The sequence below is a fragment of the Lepidothrix coronata genome, unplaced genomic scaffold (genome assembly GCF_001604755.1).
Source record: "Lepidothrix coronata isolate B3197 unplaced genomic scaffold, Lepidothrix_coronata-1.0 Scaffold277, whole genome shotgun sequence".
Taxonomy (NCBI): Eukaryota; Metazoa; Chordata; class Aves; order Passeriformes; family Pipridae; genus Lepidothrix; species Lepidothrix coronata.
In genome coordinates, this window is record NW_016690457.1 from 516,156 (window position 1) to 534,870 (window position 18,715).

At 39.8% G+C, this 18,715-nt stretch overlaps 1 protein-coding gene across 9 annotated transcripts in view; it reads right to left on the bottom strand.

Moving 5' to 3' along the window:
* MYO9B (myosin IXB) overlaps window positions 1-18,715 on the bottom strand; it is a 42,154-nt gene that overhangs the window by 15,985 nt on the left and 7,454 nt on the right. For 4 of the 9 annotated variants that reach the window (XM_017836420.1, XM_017836418.1, XM_017836419.1 and 1 more), the window contains 15 exons: window positions 17,169-18,062; window positions 10,014-10,108; window positions 8,764-8,826; window positions 8,548-8,647; window positions 8,299-8,399; window positions 7,951-8,080; window positions 6,869-6,958; window positions 6,515-6,631; window positions 6,095-6,229; window positions 4,147-4,268; window positions 3,447-3,588; window positions 3,010-3,205; window positions 2,223-2,298; window positions 1,687-1,776; window positions 547-657 (listed from right to left, as the gene is read on the bottom strand). In XM_017836420.1, coding sequence (XP_017691909.1) covers window positions 547-657; window positions 1,687-1,776; window positions 2,223-2,298; window positions 3,010-3,205; window positions 3,447-3,588; window positions 4,147-4,268; window positions 6,095-6,229; window positions 6,515-6,631; window positions 6,869-6,958; window positions 7,951-8,080; window positions 8,299-8,399; window positions 8,548-8,647; window positions 8,764-8,826; window positions 10,014-10,108; window positions 17,169-18,005 — 2,405 coding nt within the window. In that variant the 5' untranslated portion in view covers window positions 18,006-18,062. Of the gene's footprint in view, window positions 1-546; window positions 658-1,285; window positions 1,289-1,686; window positions 1,777-2,222; window positions 2,299-3,009; window positions 3,206-3,446; window positions 3,589-4,146; window positions 4,269-6,094; window positions 6,230-6,514; window positions 6,632-6,868; window positions 6,959-7,950; window positions 8,081-8,298; window positions 8,400-8,547; window positions 8,648-8,763; window positions 8,827-10,013; window positions 10,109-17,168; window positions 18,063-18,715 lie in introns of all 9 variants that reach the window. The other 5 variants (XM_017836426.1, XM_017836422.1, XM_017836427.1 and 2 more) reach the window with 3 other exon arrangements.

Here is an 18,715-nt window from a genome sequence, read left to right on the forward strand (position 1 = left end):
AAGGTGAACAAGTGGAAGCCCTTAGAAACAGGCCTGCAGTTCACATCCTCCTGACTCCAAGCATGTGTGAGGCAGGTTCCAGCTCCGTGCCACCAAGTTTACTTATTATACATTTACTTATGTATTATACAATTATACAGTTACTTATTATACAATGGAGCCCAGATTCATTTTCTGACACAGGCACAGAATTGTACATGTAAATACTCTTAACCCAGGAATATATCCAGCCTCTGCATCCTGAATTTCAGGAAACCATTCCTTATACCTTGTGAGAGATCTCACTGTTGAATATTTTGCAACAACAAGCTCGTACTTGGGTTTAAAGCAAGCTTACGTGAGAAGCAGGCTTAACTTTCATCTAAAGCAATGAAGCAACAAAGCATTCCCTACAAGCTATTTTTCAGAAGAGATGTTTTATTCTTCATTGTCTTGCTTAGTTTTTTGCAGAAGCCAAGCTTGAGACAGGTATCTTTTTTAGGGAGTGGAGTAACTGCTTGGTTCTTGTTGCATTTTCAAAGCAATCACCAAAGCACCAGAACTCACATGAAGTGGGAGTGGTGTTGAAGGTGGCTGAGTGACCGAAGCAGCTTGCAGGGATCCCCCCCCTGCCAGGGCAGTCCTTTAATACTGGCGATGATCTGCTCATGCATGTCTCTAAAATGGTCCACAGCAACACAAAGGTGGCAAACAGAGATACACAGCAATGAGGAGGGGGGGAAAACAGGAGTTAAAACCCCAAGAGATCCCATCATCAAGTATGCTCCAAACTGTGGCAGGTCGATCCCAGGCTACTTCTTCCTAAGCGTGAATGATTCTGATGTCAAGTCAGCACTTTCTACTCCATCAGTGCCCTAAAATTTAATTGCCAGGGTCTCATTCTAAACTTACTCTCCAATTCTACCTTTTAATGCAAATTCTTGAGCCATCAATTCAGAAAATGGAGAGAAATTTAGCAAAATGTACTTAACGGGCAGGGAACCCTTTTGTTTAGCCAAGTAGTATCCTTTTCAGATAGATATAAGCTTCTTAATAATCAACAATAAATATTTTTAACATATATTTGATTACTAAAATGAGGCTACTTAAACACACATCAGAAAAGTAAGTTACAAACAAGTTGTTAGGAGGATACTTGAAGAAATTTTGGTTTTCATTGCCATTTCAAAGTTATTCACGTTTAGCTTTTCAAAGTAAGCCTGGGGTGGTCTCTAATTCGTGGCAGATTCCATTCCTTAAGCATGCACTGTGCTTGTGAAGTGTTGTGTCCTGGCACAGAACTTACCTTCTTTACTCTCCAAAGAGGCACAAATTACAAATAACAGAAGTGTAAGAATCACTTCTGACTGTTAGATGCTCTCACCATTCTGAGCAGCAGTACTATTACAGACACCTGTTGCTTCCCTTGGTACCTCTGAATATTTTGGAATATCAAGATTTGTTTTAAGATGTCCCAAGGAAACAGATCTGTTATTCTATGACTAATCCTTTCACCCAAATTGGATCTTTAGTTCTTAATTGCCCCAAGTGACAGAGGCTGTCCAGGATGAAGTAATTAGGAAGCAGCATGAAGTCACTGCTTTATGTGCTCCATGGCTTCACTGTTACCCAGAGGATTCTCAGAAGGTCAGTATGGCCTGGAAATGTGCCTCCCTGGCCTGGAATTTCAGGCCTATTGCTACTTACTTCTTGTTTTCATGGAAAGGAATGAAGTCTTGGAAAGTATTTATAGTGTAATCCTCAGAACAATCAAATGAGAAATCAAGCACTGAGTAGCTGCAAAAGGAACATATATAAAGCCTAAATCCTCCATAGAAAGGCAAATCTGCCTATAGAGAACACTGGAGGCAGTTCTGTAGCACATGCCTCCCTCCTAATGATGTCAAAAGGCTGCAAAAACATGAGTGCTCCTATGAATCCTTCAGTGACACAGACTGGCTGCAGACGAACACAATGCTAAAAGCAACACACACCAAGCACAGAGAACTCAAAACCCCAGTGGTAAATGGGTCTGAGGCTGTCCCCAACATGTGGCAGCACTGCGTCTTACATAAAATGAGCTGGAGTGTTGTTTTCGTAGTATTATAAAGGCCAAAGAAAACAAGAGAGAAGAAATGAAACTTGCTCTCCTTGTGGAAAGATCTAGTTGATAATTTGATATATGAAAATGCAACTCAGTAATTCAGCTCTTTTCCCTGGACAGGTTAAGGATGTTTTCTCACCGATAAACTTTTTCTACTGGAGTATTGGATCTCTGGAGTTCAGCAAGGGGAACTCTGGGTCCTTGACGTACCACTCCTGTCAGGAAATAACCAACAAGTTGCATTTTGACAAAGATACGACCATAATAGACAGAAAAAAACACCCCATCAACTGTAACAAGAAAAATATCTATCCAAGGGCCTGGAGTTTTTATTTAGGATTTTATCGAGCTACAGCACTTTGCTTCTCAAACTCCCTACTTCTAGAAAGTAAATTGCAGCTGCTCAGAAAAGCTTCTTAAAATTAATAGTTATGAACTATTAATTTTAACTATGAATACTCATTTGAAAATTCAGAGAGGTCTAAGAAGATCAAACTAGTGATAAGATGAGAATGCATACTAGAACTAGAACTATCTTCCCCAGCTTCACAGAACATCACAGAATATTCCGAGTTGGAAGGGACTCACAAGGATCAGAGTCCAACTCTTAAGTGAACGGCCCATGTGGGGATCAAACCCACAACCTTGGTGTTATCAGCACTATGCTCTGACCAACTAGGACTTCAAATTTGGCACAGCCTGACATGGTGCACTGATTGGAGCTGGAAGGCTGAATAATTTCAGGTAAAACAGTGACAACCTCCTTGATGTGTGACTGTTAAACCATTTTCACCAGTCGCTTTGCCCTTAGTGCCAAAGACTGCGACCAGTTGATGCGGTTTTACCACAAACCTGCTGGTTCTGCCAGCGAGCACTAACCAACTGTAGAGGATTCAGTGTTCCCAGAGCAGTTTTCCCTGCCATACCTGCAGTTTTCTGAGCCCTCTGACGTCCCCCCTCTGCAAACACAGCCATGGCCCTGATGGCCGCGCGCAGCACGGCCCAGCGGAACACGGCCACAGGGTCCATCCCAATGAGCTCCCGCACAAACGCACTGTCGCTGCCCCGCAGCAGAGCCACGATATCCGGCCTCATGTAATCCATGTTCTTCTCCCTGAAATCCTGAAAAATAGCCACATTGAACTACAAGCTGTGCTTTGACCTAAGATATCACTACTCAGAATAACTCATTATTCCAAATAATTCTCACTATAGCGTTACCCTCCAGTCTACACTACCACCACCCAAAGTACAACTGAGTACCCTTTAATCCAGCTCATTCCCAGCAAATTTTCTACACCCTTACAAAAAACTCCCTCAGAAAGGCAAGGATTATTTTATGGCCATCAGATCCATCACCTACTTTGATCTGGTATTTCACTTTTCCAGCAAAATGGCGGATGATAAAAGCGGGCTCCATCACCGGGGTTCCAACAAAGAACTTGTTCTCCTCATGCTGTTGTTTGAATTTTGCCAGTAGAGTTTGGTTGGTGGCATGTGGAAAACTGGGAATACAAAACAAAAGAGGCCAGCTACTTCTCAAGTACGGGTGTGTTAATTATGGTGACAGAGCGAACACCTATTGATCCTTGTGAAAAGTATTAATTGTCCAAGATCTCTACACCTGCTCTGAATTTTAGAGGTGGGCTTAATTTCTGGACCCAAACCAAACAGCTCCACACACAGCAGAATATTCTGTATGTCAATGTTTCCTCCCATTTCACCAGCCAAGTTTAGTTAGGACATTAACTATTTGCCACATTTGCTACTTAATGTTCCAAGGAATTACATACATGCATTTTATTTTGATAATTAGTAATTCCATGGTAAACCACAAACATGGAAGTTTCTAAATTTGCTTAAGCCAAAGTTCAGTTCTAGCATTAATTTATATCACCACCATATTGGAGTCATTAGAAGCAAACTACAGTGTAAATCAGGGTCATAAAGGACCCTTTGCTTCCCACAATATTCCTCTCTTTTTTCAAGTGCTGTATTCATGTTCCCATTCAGTCCTTCCCTCCTCCCTGCCACACATGTTTTTCCAGATGTTTGTTGCTTACTTGCTTTCTTCATCCAGAAGATAGAACAGGCCAGTGGGTTTCTTGCTGATTAAGTGAATGCAGGCCACATTATCAGTATAGTCAATATTGTGCCAAGTGATCCCTTCACTCTTATATTCCTCCTGTGTAGCTCAAGAAAATTCCCTCATCAGTACAGTGCCCTGACCTTTGATGTCCTGTGCTCTAAGTGCTTAAAACACATCCTCAAGCAGCTACAGCAAGTGGAGTTTGTTAGTTCAGGCAGCAGAGACAGAAATAAGGAAGATTTATAAATTAGAACAGAACAGCAGGCAGACTGACTCAGATTAAAGGTCCACTTAGGCACATCACTCAACAGTGCATGTTCGGGGTAGAATTATTTAAAAACAAAAGTAGAGAAAAGAATGTTCTGCTGTGCTCTGCCTTCCCAGCAATCACAGCCTCTGACTCTGGACTTAGACATTACATCTACAGCATGCCAGTAAAGCCCTGTGTAGACACATCAGAGGAGTTTAAGTCTATTTTTCTCTTCCACAATTCTTGTATTATAGGAAATGACAAATACTTATTATCAAGTTTCAGAATTTTCAAATTGCACAGTCAGAAGTTTCAAAACAGGCAGTTAAGCTCTACACAAACAGCACCAGAACTTCCCCAAGGAAGCAATGGATATTGCCTAGGTTCAGAAAATTTGGAGCTCTCTGACAAAAGAACGTGAAGCTCTTCTGCTGAAATGACAGTGCATCAAATGCTCAACAGGACAAGCTTCCTGCTAAGTTACAAATAAAATATCAGATTTTCTTAATGCTGTAAATACCCACAAACTAATGATAAGATACTAAAGTAAAAGAAGGTATCATACAGAAAATCAAATAAGTTTTATATTAAACAAAGGACAAAGAGCACCTCTCAGTGCTCTAGATGATGATGATAAATGCATTATTTTTAAGTAGGTAGAATTCAGCCTGCCCAACAGACTGCTCAGTGTGTGCTGCCTTACACAACTAAAGTGCCATTTTCCACAGACAAAAAAGCCTTTCTTTAAAAAGATATAGAGATCCCCCTGAGGGCCCTCAGGCTGCAAGAGATACAGGAAATGGGTCATTCAAGGATTAAGCTTATTTGGAAAAACAGTATTAGAAAAAGAAAGAAGACAATGCAACTATTTACTCTGGTCAGCCTGGATAGCCAGTTCTGTCATAAGTTACCAAACACGGACCTCAACATTATGTTTACACACAAAATTTGGATGTTTAGTAATTTTCCTTTCTTTAAAATGCTTGTTTAAATTTATCTATACTACAGAATGACTTCTTCCTTTTAGCAGAGTGACTTGAGAACCACATTTTCACACGAAGCAGAAAAAAATCCAAGTTTCTAGAGCAAAAGCCCTCAGAGCTCAGTCTAGAAACAGGATCTGTTCACTCCTGCAGCACTCAAAGTGCTCTGTAAGATAATAGCATCTGCAAACAAGTAAATCAATACATGCCAGTAACATCAGGATCTCAGAACTACTGCCAGTATCAACATACAGTTGTATCCCCTAAATGCACTTGGGTGGGAAAAGCAACAAAGACTTATTAAATACTTAAGAACTGATAAAAATAAGAGAAACTGTTTCCTACTCATTAAAACAAAGCAAACCCACCTCACCTACAGACTTTTAATATCAAACTTCACAGTTTCATTTGAGATCACCTGAATGTTGTCTTAGTTTTTGCAGTTAAACAGGAACTTAGTGCCAGCCCTCTGAAGAAAGACCTCACTTCCATGAGTACACACAGAGCACTAAATAGATGAGCAAAGCCACTACTTTCAAACAATAACAAGCAATAATGAAACAAGAAGTTAAAAAAGTAAAACTTCCAGAAATATTCAAACAATTATGCCAAAGGATTTTGCAGAATAGAGGTTAGTTTGCATAATACAGGAGCTCTTGATAAAAACAGTCTTATTTCTTGTTTCTTACCTGTTCCAATTTGAAAATGTGCTGATTGAAATAATACTGAAGCTGCTCATTTGCATAATTTATGCAGAACTGTTCAAAACTGTTGGTTTCAAAATCTTCAAATCCAAAGATATCAAGTACACCAATCGACAGACACTAAAAGAAGACATGGAAATCTAGTTAATAGTCTGTTATACAGTGCCTTAACCCCCAAGAGATAAACAGTACAGAAAGCATTGCAGTCTAAGCTGATAGATTTTGAATACTTGAATATTTAATTTGAATATTTAAGAGTTTTGTCTATTGTAAAAACAGAGATGATTAAATATTACCAAGAAATTTACCATGGGCTTCTCGATCAAAATTTATCCCAGATACCTGAACACATCATTGATCTAAGGACACAACTGCCTCCAAAGACTTGTTTTGGGAGAAACTTACTGTAACAGATTCCTCCATGTCCTTCTTATTAAGAAGTGCATGATTGATTCTTAGAACAATCCAATCAAACAGAGCACTGTACAGGGACTTTGCCATGGAATCACGAGCTGTTATTGCCTGCAGATCAAACAACGTTCAGAACTTCATTTAAAGAAAAGCATTTCTGTTTCGAACCAGTGTCACTCACAGATTGGAATCCCAGCAGAGACAAATAAAATCACAATTTTCCTTTAATGTCAACTTCTAACTTTCCTAACACCTTCACAATGTCGAAGTGTACCATATTAGCTTTTTTAACCCAAAAAAGTAAGTTTCAGTTATTTAAAATCATTCTACTAATGTTCTTTTACTCACCTCATTGAGACTATAAGGCAAAATAAGCTTATCATTAGCAGTCACAGTTTTTCTTTTTGTTAGCACTTCTACCAGGATTTCTCGTTTAACCTTCAAAACAAGAGAACAAGAGTTACTGTCACCCTCCAGCTCCTCAATGAGTAATTTGACAGCAACAGTGGACATAGAACTTCCTCAGAGAAACCCAAGCTCTTTGACAACATCCATATTTATCATCCATTTACAACTTCTTTAAATTATTCTCAGCTTGGATTCATTCAGATGTTTCCCTGTGGTGGCAAAGAACACACCTACACTGAATCTACTCCTGATCAGCTCTATTATTGGTAAGTAAACAAATTCTGTTTCCATGCTACATGTCTAACCTAAATGATTTCCCCAAATTCATCTGTTTCCCCTCCCACAAGACAAATGTAGCGGAAGTACTAAAAAGAAGATCAAGATACAGCAACTGGGATATTATGAGAAATAAAACAGTCTGGTTTTATTATAAGTAGAGTTAAGTAGAAAGCGAGGGTGTTGGGATTTTTTTTTTCTTTTCCTATCTCTCATTTGACTACAGGAATATAGGCGCTCCGTGAAGATTGTAAGGTGGAAGAGCCCTATCAGGGCTTGACACCAAGGGAATGTTGCGGCCAAGGTAGGATACAATATATATAAAAATGAAAAATTTACTCTGGCCACATGGTAGGTCTTTGTATGCAAAACACCCCCCTGTACTGTACAGGGGGATACGTCATCAACCAATCAGGTGGGAGGGCGACACCCCTCCCCAGTTTGAAAAACTACCTTTTAAGGTAAAATACCTGTTACCTGTTGAATATTCAACATCTTAGGCGGCTAAGAGTACAAAGGGGCGCGGATTTTTGAATTCGGGGTGCTTTTGCCAGGCGTGTAGCTTGGGACTGCACCCAGCGCTGCAATAAAGTATTCTTTCTTGTAAGTTTCCCTGTCCTGCACATGTTTTTGCTATTTTATAAACTGGAAGAAGAGATTTTTCTCACAGATATCCAAGTGAAATGCTGATGCAGAGCATGACAAACAGGTGCATCAAACATTAGGGATTAAGAGAAATACTTTACTTTTAACAGCTGGGAAAGAATGTCCAACACTTCAGGAGGTCCCACGTCCAACCCTTCATCCCGACCCGTGGCTTTCTTCTTGTATGTGACATTACCCAAGTAGAGAATAGCTGAAAGTATTGAAAAAATCCTAAGGAAGAAAAATTAAATTTCATAAGAATTTTTCTGATGAGATCATTATAACATGTTAACAGAGCCAATTCTACTTCAAGAATTTGTCTGTAAGCCCTGAAACACTCAGGTCTCCTTGCTTCCTACTGAACTGCTTGTGATGCCAATGCACATAGAGCTTATTGCAACTCATGAACATCAACTATTAGTAACAAAAGTTTAAAGAATTCTACTTACTGTTTCTTTGTTGCTGAAAGGAAGCCAACCATCTCCATGGCTTGTTTCAACCTCTCAAATTCATGCTGGAGATCTTCCCCATCTTCAATTTTCAAGTTATGCTGTGAAGAAAGACTTACAACTAAAGGCAGAGAACGAAGCCCAAACATCACAAGAAAACAAGCATAATCTGTCCTGCTTCCTTTCATCTTTGACATAAAAGGCAGACAAACCTTACCAATGCACTGGTAAACCCCTGTCACAGGTTACCTGGTTGAGGTAGAAATAATCTTCAGGTTGCTTGAGGTGAAATTCTTTACGTTCTTCCTCACTGACTCCAAGTAGCAAATAATAGAAGACATGGTAGTTCCTACAAAGTCAATACATTTCTCTCATGAAAATATGATTTTTATTTTATGTACTTCAGATGCTCTTCAAGTCTTCCACTGATTGGAATTCTTTTCGAAAACTGTTTTAATCTCTTACCTTTCATCTTTCTCTTGAGAAACCAGACGAGATTTTTCAAGCAGGTATTTTTCAACAACAGCCCTAAGGAGCCACCAGAAAATGAAAAAAACATGAGGGCAAAAAGAAAAGACTTCAGAAAACATCAGGCAACAACTGCCAAGAGAGTTCAAATAAGTTCAAATAATGAGATCTGCACTAAAATATACAAGAGAATAACTTAGTCACTACCTTAAACCTAAAACAGGAATTTCAGTAGGCCTATATTATGATTGGAACACAGAGAAATATCTAAGAACATCTATCTGCAGTGTTTGGTTTTAGTGGAGATAACTGGAAACAGGCAGACAAAGCAAAGAAAGTGCTGATGAAAATTGTAAACAGAAACAAGATATACAGAACGGTAACAACATGTTATCCCGGGAGATTAACAGTTATCTGACAAGGAATGTAAAGGCTACAAAACCCCCAAAATATTCCAGGTAACTGTGTGACTCTCAGTTCAACGGGACTGTGTGTATGCCAGCCTAGAATGGAAGCCAGACAGAAATCCCCTCCCGGTGTGATAAAGTAACCTCCTGAATGAGATTTAAAGTCCTTGACCTGAGACACAATGACTGAGGACAAAGTTTGAGCAGCTTTTTCTCATGCTAAAGACAAAACAAGTGTATTCAAATTGTATCAATCTCCTGAGATAGTGTGACTTCATCTGAAAAGCTGCCAAACTTGTTCAGAGTAACACTCAAAGCAAATGTGCTACAGAGTTCCCAGTCACTTATGTGATTGCAAACATGAAAATGATCCAAAGGAAGGAAATATTGGAGCACAAAGATCAGTGATGGCTCCTGACACTCCATAGTGCAGCAAAACTAGCAAATACAGGCACAGGATATTTCACATTTGACACACAATTTCAATTAATTAAAGTAATAATCTTATCACTTTTTTAATCTCTCTTAATTGGTGTTTAAACTGTTCTTTAAAATGGCTTCCTTAAATATATTTCACCTCTCTCCAACTCCTCTTAAAAACTCAGATCTTCTGTTTTTCCATGCAAAATGGAGTGTTACGAAAAAGCCCTCATTTAGCAGGAAGGTAAAGATGCAGCAGCAAATCCTTAACCTGATCCAGTTGTACAACAAAGTAAGGATATTATGCATGACCTGACAATTCCATAAAGCTCAGTTAGAGACTCTCAAACATTTGATATCCAGCAAGGCTTCCCCAGTTCCTGCAGAGATCACCCCACAACCACCCCGTGCTGTACTTACCCCCTGACAATACCATTCTCTAAATAGTTGACTTGAATGAACTTCCCAAAACGACTGGAGTTGTTGTTATGTGCTGTTTTTGCATTTCCAAATGCCTGTAATAAAGCAAAATGAGTTAATTTTGAATTAAACTTAATGTGTCAACTGCCAGCTTTCCAAGCTCTTCTGTGCATTGTCCAGACCCCCATTAGCTTCCAGTATAAACTTGGAATACTATGGAAATGGCAGCACATAGATACCAAAAAGGCAGCTCAGGAAGCCCCCATGTTCCTCACAGATCTATATATGTTTATTATTTGCCCCATGCAATAACATTTTGAGGGACTGAGGGAAGGGAATAACACATTCAGATATTTTCAAGAGCACAAGACAGGTAATCACAGCTAGAGAGTACAAATCAGCCTCAATCCCTAACAATTAGGACCTTAGAGAGGATATTCAGCTGGAAGGAGGCAGCACGACTACCATGAAACTGCCTCTCCCATACAAGGGAGTCTCATTTTGAGGTTCTAGGAAAGGGGGGAAAAATACGTATGGCACAAACCCTAATTGTGCATCTCTAATATTTCTGTCGGATCACAAGTCCTCTGATATCACAAAATATCCTCAGCATGAGCCATGCTTAAAAGTAAGTTATTACATCTAAAAATCCAGTAGAATTAGTTATTGGGAATATCCTTAACTTTATCAACTCTTAACTGTGTGTTCCAAGCTTAAGGGGAACTTGTCACCCTGTACCATGAGCAGGCAATGCAGCACCTAGAGCAGAAACCCTGTGTAAGATGTAATTGTTTGCAAAAATACCCTGCTCAGGGTAGACTATCCCCAGCAATTCCTGCCGCAGATATTTCCTCTTAAAGCTCCAAGTAATTAAAGCCTCCATTAGGAAATTCTCCTCCCTAATATAGAACATTCAGGGAATGACTGCACAGAAATGCCACCCTCTTCCTCCACACACATACATCCGGAGTAGGAGGGATAAGGACTGTAGACAACACAGAACTGAGCTGTTTATACACAAAACTGCCCAATTATGTTGTATTTCCCTACATACATATCATGTTATTTGTATATTGAAAGCCTTCCCTTCTCTTTTGGTTTTGGGGCTTTTTTTCCAAAGCACCTTAAGGGTTGCAGCCATACTGCAGTGGGACTCCAGGATCACTAATTCCCAAACAGATTCTCCCAGCTTTCTACCTTTCTATCTCTTGCAAGATTTCTGCCACAAGCTGTCTCATGTTCAGAGAGCCTGAGAAACTTCCTATAAACTGGGAGAATGTCCATAATTCTTAAGGCAACTGTTATTTTTGACCTAAAGGACTAAGCTAAAGGAGCTCTTCCTGTGCAGGTGGACTGTGCTGTAACTGCAGAAGGGCTTCTGGAGGAAGAGGATTTGTGTCCAGCAGTGGCTGAAGAGACAGGATTTGTATGCAGAAGTGCTTACCTATGGCTGGAGGGAGAGGATTTGTATCCAGCACCTCCCAGATAGCTGAGCTCAGCCTCTGGATTTTCCAAGACCACACTACATATCTCACAATGCCAACAGCACCCCCACTCAGATTTTTCAAAGCAAGCATTGCCCAGCCATCAGTATTTTTTTGTAGCTTCCATCCAAAGTATCACCCAGATTTCTCTTTTCAAAGCCCATCTTGCATGCACATGCATATTAATATGTGCATAAAATCCAGGTCAACTCCTCAGCAGGGACCAAACCAGAAGTGAAAGTCCTGTGACATGAACACAGCTCTGTAAATCAAACCCCTCTTCCTCTCCAGGACAGTGGCTCAGCTCTGGCTCTCTGACAAACACCGTCCAACTTCCCATTCTGTGCCTTGGGAAATCTGTTGGAGTGAGCTTTGCCAGACTGCAGAATAATGGACTTGCAAATTGATCTCAAAAAAACCTCTTTTTCTAAAGTTTTCTAACCTAAGCCACCAGTTAACCATCAGTTCACTGGTTATATCCAAGAAACCAAACCACAGTACAGCTACATTTGCCACATTATTTTGTAAGAACTAATTTTTGGCATTATAGAGTTAAGAAACCCCATAACTTGGGCTTCCTGACAAACTTTTCTTAGTGATTACTCATGTAAGCAATGAATACAGTTTAAAACTAAAGGCTCTTATGATCTCATGTGTCTGGTATTTGGTCAAAGCACACAGCAAATTCTTAAAAGCTGATCTAATATTAACAGTTTTTAGCAAAGTTTTCATGAATGCTTTCCTCAGAAGAGCCTTTAACATCTACAACATTTTACATTCCAAGTCAGTTAACATTTTGGGTAGAGAATATTTTTTTTGTTACATTTAACTTTTAACTCTAATCACTAATCACTGTTACCATGTCCTTCCATATACCTTGGTGAGTACAAAATAAATTCAGAAGATGTGAGGGGACAAGAGAATCTCAGGTAAGGAGAAATAAATCCTTTATACAAGCAAATTCATACACTGTTTTCCCTTGTGAGTCAATGGAGACAGATAAACCCAAAAAAATTAAAACAAAATGATTCCAATGCACAACACCAGCAACATAAAAAGAGGGTGAGTCAAAAATAGCAGAGCAAGGGCAGTGGGAATCAGAGCTGGGACACCTATTCCAGGAGGCAGAAAGTCATCCAACCCATCTTCTTAGCCTGGAATGCAAGAGGCATAAAGTGGATCTGACACTCAAAACTCCTACAGCAGTGACAGATTTAAAAGTATTCAGAAAAACATCAAATTCTCCCTTTATTTGTTGTCAAAAAAACCACCCCAAACCAAGCCACACACGTGCTCCCTCCTAACACAAGAACACAACTAAAAATCTCATTGTATTAATTCCTAAGAGTTGCCAAAATCTGAAAAAGCTACTGGAGTTTCCATGTAAATCACAGACAGAGCCACCACTGCACAGCCCCATCTTCCAACATGCCAAATGACATGGAAGTCTCAAATTCCACACCCTGGAAGAGGAAATTACTTCTTTGGAGTTGAGCTTGGTTTAACAGTGGTCTTTACAACCATGCTGTGAAGTACGCACTCACCCAGTGTTCAGGGTCATTTTGCAATTCCATGTGCTGTGGGATGTTCCAGGGAACTCCAAGCATGGTAAGAGTGAAAACGACCAGGTGATTTTTTCCCCAGGAGTTGTGTGCAGCAGGGAAAAGCAGCAACAATGCATTTTTACCAAAAAAAACCAAGTAACATCCAAGCAAATGGAAAAAGGAAGTTCCATTCCTCCTCTGATTATGATTCTTAAACAAACAGATGCAGATAAATGTTTAAAACAACCACTTTCCCTGGAATAGAACAGGCTACACCCACAAAATGCATGTACAGGCTTTGATGGCAAATACAAATGAAAACCAGAGTTGAAGCTTCAGTCCATCTTATCCCAAAGCCACTAGCAATGGGAATGTCATAAGGAAAACAGAGCTACAAATGGCTTCACTGTGATTTCCACAGAACTGTAAGGCATAAAACTTTCTACAGTTAAATTTGATAAGTTTTTTAATGTGGTGAGTTCTAGAAAATCTGATCCCCCCCACCTGATTACGCTGTCAATAAAAATTCTCCTTTAGAAGACCACTTAATGAATGCTTCCTGTTGGACTTTTCATTTCATTTGGGCCTTAATTCTTCCCAAAGAATGGTTCAGTGGCATTTGGAAATCTTCAAGAATACATCCAAATGGGAACAAGCAATGATTTTCCACATAATTTAGGAAAAATTAGGATTCCCCCAGTATCTGTCCCACCTCTCCTCAACTCCCATTTCAGAGGGAAATGAACTTTCAGCACACTCAAAAAGTAACTGGAATTCTGTAATAAACCCAAGATACTGAGGGCTACAATTAAGGACAGACAAGTCAAGAAGAGCTCTGCTGCCAGAAGAAAAGGCTCCAATTCCCTGTATTCCCTCACCACATGCTCCCATCCCCTTGCTCAATTCTCTGCCACTTTATTAAATTAATTGGCTTGAAGAATAAGTTAAATTTAGGTTTCCAAAATAAATTCAGTCTTACATTGCACACTGTGCATTTTATAGCCAAAACATGCAGTTAAGACATTTTTCCCTGATGAAAGGAAAATATAAGTTTATTGGAAACTTCTTCAGTGTATATGGAAAGGTTCGATTCTCTTGTTTGAGAGTTGATAAAATAAACAAAGCTTTGATTCACTAGTCCCAATTTGACCCAAATAATAGTTCCCAAATGTAAATTCCTTTTTAGGATTCCAATCCTAAGTAAATTGAACAGTCAATACAAGAAGGCAAAACTCCAAGTCAGGGAACTATATTTTAATTACTAGATTTAGAAGAGGATGAAAAACTTAGGAGTATCTTAAAAAGGAGTTTATATTTATCTTCCCACTGGTTTTAAAGAAATTGCTCTTCACTAGAGATGATCTCCCTTATCCTGGAGATATAATTAAAAAAACCCAAAAAACCAACAAAAACCACAGCATAATCTGAGAGTTAAAGCAACTGAATGTCTCCTGAACTGTTAAAAATCAGCACAAACCACAGCTTGGGGCTGTGCTGAAGCATCACTGAACCATGGAAGGACCCAGCCTTTGATTCCTCTTCTCTAGAAAGCTACAAACAGTGCCAAGTGTCATCAGAATTATTGGAATTGAGCTCTGCTTATTAGATCCTCAACCAGGAACCTTGGAAACAGCTGAGATTGAGCAGGAAGCATCTGAGGCTCAGAGCTGACCCATGACCACCTTCCTCTCCCCAGCCCATGTGACAGCACTTGTGCTGATACCAGATTTAATTTTTTAACTGCACTGGCTCAGTATCATGTCTTTTGTTTCCCAGATGTTCGACAAGGTAATATCAAGCATCATTTAATGTCAAATCTCCTTTCCTGGTACAGCTATAACTCCATCCTTCAAAGCCTAGAAATTGTGAGCAAGGAGCTAAAATATTAACAACAGTTCATCTGTAAATCACTTAGAGATTTGAATACAGATTAATGAGCCAACACAGAAACAGTAAAAAATGTTTCCAAGTTCCCTAAGCATGCAATAATAAAATTATGAATCCACCTCCACACCACCCTAATCGTGCTCACCCCTCTGTGCTTTAACCCCTTGAACTTTTACAGAAGGTCAGCTTAGAAACAGACACATTTTTACACCACTAAAAGAGGAAGTTCCGACCCAAAACGCAACCCACTTCTACATCATGAACGTTTTTAGTCAAGAGTACATGTTCAACTCTGATGAGGACTCAGAATAAAACTTCAAAATCAAACAGAACATTCTCAAATAGTTTTGGCACAATGCAAAAAATCCCCCGAAACATTCATGTAAGAAAAATTCCCTTGTAGCACTTTAGTTCCCTTCAGTAAAACCCCAAAGTGAGTCACCACGGATGGATTTAGACGTGACCAACTCTGGCAGGAGTCTGCAGTAACTTCCACAAAGCAATATAAGCTTTCTGTGCATCCCTCCCCAGGACTAAGGTTTGACTTTTTTTTTTTTAAATTAAGCTTAGTGACTGGACTGGGAAACATGGAACTTGACTGTCAGCTGAATCCACTCTGCTGAATCCAATCAGGGTGACTGGATTTCACTTCTTATGTTCTAAACCCGCCATAATGACACTTTTCTAATGCACTCTGGATTTACATGAATATATATTCAATTCTGAAAGATATTTTAGGATTCAGATGTTTCTATTTTTTACATTTAGTTGTGAAAATCTCTTATCTTTTGGAATATTTGGGAGGACAGGCTTACACTGAATCAATTCTGACTGACAAACACCCTCAGAGAAGCAGATAAAGAAATTTCTGAGAATTTCATTTTAGACAACATGTTAGAGTCTATCTGGCAAGTCTGCAAGCTAAGCTTTCAATCAGTCATCAGATTTCCAGCTAACAAGACTATTTTCTCACGCAAATCATTCCTAAATGCTCAGTGGAAGTCTGAAGTAGTTGTGGTACTTAAGACAACAATCTTAGAGTACGAAATCACAAGTATCTCCTCATGAACATTCCCAGATAAACACAACCCTGACCTGTGGCTCCACCAAAGTTAGGAATTTGAGTTTTGAACCCTGAGCAGACAAACAGGCACACAGGGTTTTACATCTCTGCCTAGTTTGACACAGCTGTATCATGTCTGCAGAAGAGGATATGAAACAGTTAAATTTATCAAAGGCAGCAAGATCAGCTGATCAAACAGGGCTTTCCACAGTGACCCCTTCCTGTTTTCTGGTTAAAACTGTAAACGTGAACTCCAGCAACCAACAAGCCTCAATTTTACTTCTTCTTTCAAGCAGCAGAAAGCAAGGCAAAAAAGAACTTGCACATATTCCTTATTCTTTACAGAAAAGCTCTAAAAAAGCTTAAACTTCTTTTTATGAGAGTGCTGTTACATTTGAAACTATTTAAAGCTAAAAATTACAATGGCTGCATTCAAACTCTTTGCTGTTGAAGATTTTATTAGGGTTGACCTTTACATCCATCCACACTTCCAGAGTTTTTCCTTTTAGAGAATAAAAGGGAGAGGCTGAAGCCTAAGAGATCAGTTAAAGTTTGTCCTGCTGTTACCTAATGCAACATCAGCTGTGCTCTCTCTTCTCACGTGTTTAGTTTTGCTTTCTTTTGGAAATGCTGTAATAATTAAAAGCCTAAACACTTTCCCACTTTCTCCTCAACTGACAATGATGCTCTCTTCCAAACAGTTGTAGAAAGGAAATAAATCCCTCAAAAAGTGAGTTCAGAAAAATGCTGCAGGACATGCTCACACACAAAGGCAGGATCACACTAAGCACTTGGTGTTTCAGTGGAACAATCTTTATAAAAACATTTGCTGACAATTCTATTCAAATGCTATCAAAGCTTTCAGATGGAAAGCACAGGTAACCTGTGTCCCTGGATATGAGTGTTTAGTGGTGGGAATAAGTCAAATATAAATTACAAGCAACAGGAAGTCAACTGAACAAAAGGACAACTTAAGGAAAAATCAGAAGCAGTTGGGTAACATTGCCAAACACCACGGCAGCCCAGTGACATTTAAGCCTAAACCAAGTGACAAGCCTAAAACCAGTGACATTTTAAGCCTAAACCAGGTGGGTGACTCAAAAGCAACATTCAGCAGCAGTTATTTGAAGTTTTCAAACCCCAATTTTCACAGAAGGCAGTTTGAGCACAGCTTTACCTCCAAGACTGGTCCAGCTCCCAGGATGGTTCTCTCCACACCACTGGCGTACCCTTTCTGGCTCAGAGCCGTGAGACAGTGAATTAAAAAGTTTGTGCTTTGGGTTTTCCCAGATCCACTTTCACCTGATATAACAATGCACTGATTCACATGTTTTTTAAGCATTGTGTGATAGGCCACATCGGCAATGGCAAAAATATGAGGCTCCAACTTCCCCAGCTGATGATTCTCGTACATCTTGACATATTTGGGATTGTAGATGGGCAGGAACTTGAAGGGGTTAATTGCAATCAGGATACTTCCTGCATAAGTGTAAATTCGGTGCTTTAAGAAGCGGCATTTGAGATTCTCCAGGAGTGTTGTCTCTGTCAGGTTGGGGAGATTGCACAAGTCATCAAAGTCCTCCTGGTGCCACGGAAGAAAGCCCCGTTCCACCAACCTCCGAGCATCCGTCTCCTTGGAGAGCAACTGCATCTGCACATACTTGATGGTCCCATCAGTGTTCCTCTCTTGCAAGAGAAAGTAGTAGCCATCCTTCTGTGGATGCTCGTCCTGAGCACGACGAGGCCAAAGCAAAACCCTGTGAACAGGAGAATCATTTATATCAAGTACCCATTCCTCTCCTCCAGATTCTTTCACCTCCACAAGCACATAATGTTTGGAGACATCCAAGTTTAAGATGCTGATCACGTCCTTGATGACATCTGATGATGTGCTGTCCTTGGTTGCAGTCACTTTGCAGCAGGGAGCACTTTCTGTTGAGAGTTGGGGGTAAATCTGAAGGTTATAGGCTGCCTTTGCCTGGCAAACTGCACTATCAGCATCTTTTAAACTCATTCTGTCCCCAAATGGGCTTCAGTCTTCTACCCCTGCTTAGTATGGAGTGCCCATTGTCTGAAAAAAGAAAAAATGAAAAAATCAGGTGTTAAAAAGTGTGTACAAGAGGTATTAGGTATTTTCTGGAGGATGAGAATACAATTATTACATAATTAAATTATTAAAAAACAAATGCACTATCTGTGCACATCAGTGATATTATTCCAAGCAGCCTGTTTGACATATCCCATGGAATGGATAACTGTCACAATACTTATCCTCCTTTACTTTTCCTTTATTCCATGCCACCCCTTCTTCCCTGTTCTGGCAGCAAAAGCATTCATACAGCCAAACCAAAATCAACCAGGATATACATCCAAATTAAAACTTCCTTGTTTGCCCAGGTTAGTTTTAACCCAGACACTTTCCCTGTCCTGGTTCACCGTATGGCTACACGAACATTCATCCGGTCTCCCACATAAACTCTCCCTTAAAGCTGCACAAGCAACGTGATGTAGCAAGAGGGTTTGTGGTCACTTCCTAATTCAGCAGTGACAGTTCAGAGCAGCCATGACCTATGGCAGAGGGATCAGTGCATGGGTGCAAGGAGGAAGATGGTTCTGACAGAGATCCACCCTTTTTTTTTTTTTCCTCTTTTCCCCCAGATAACCTCTTTTCATGAGAGGTACAAGACATCCCACTCATCTTGAAAGAATCAGAGCCCAGAGCTG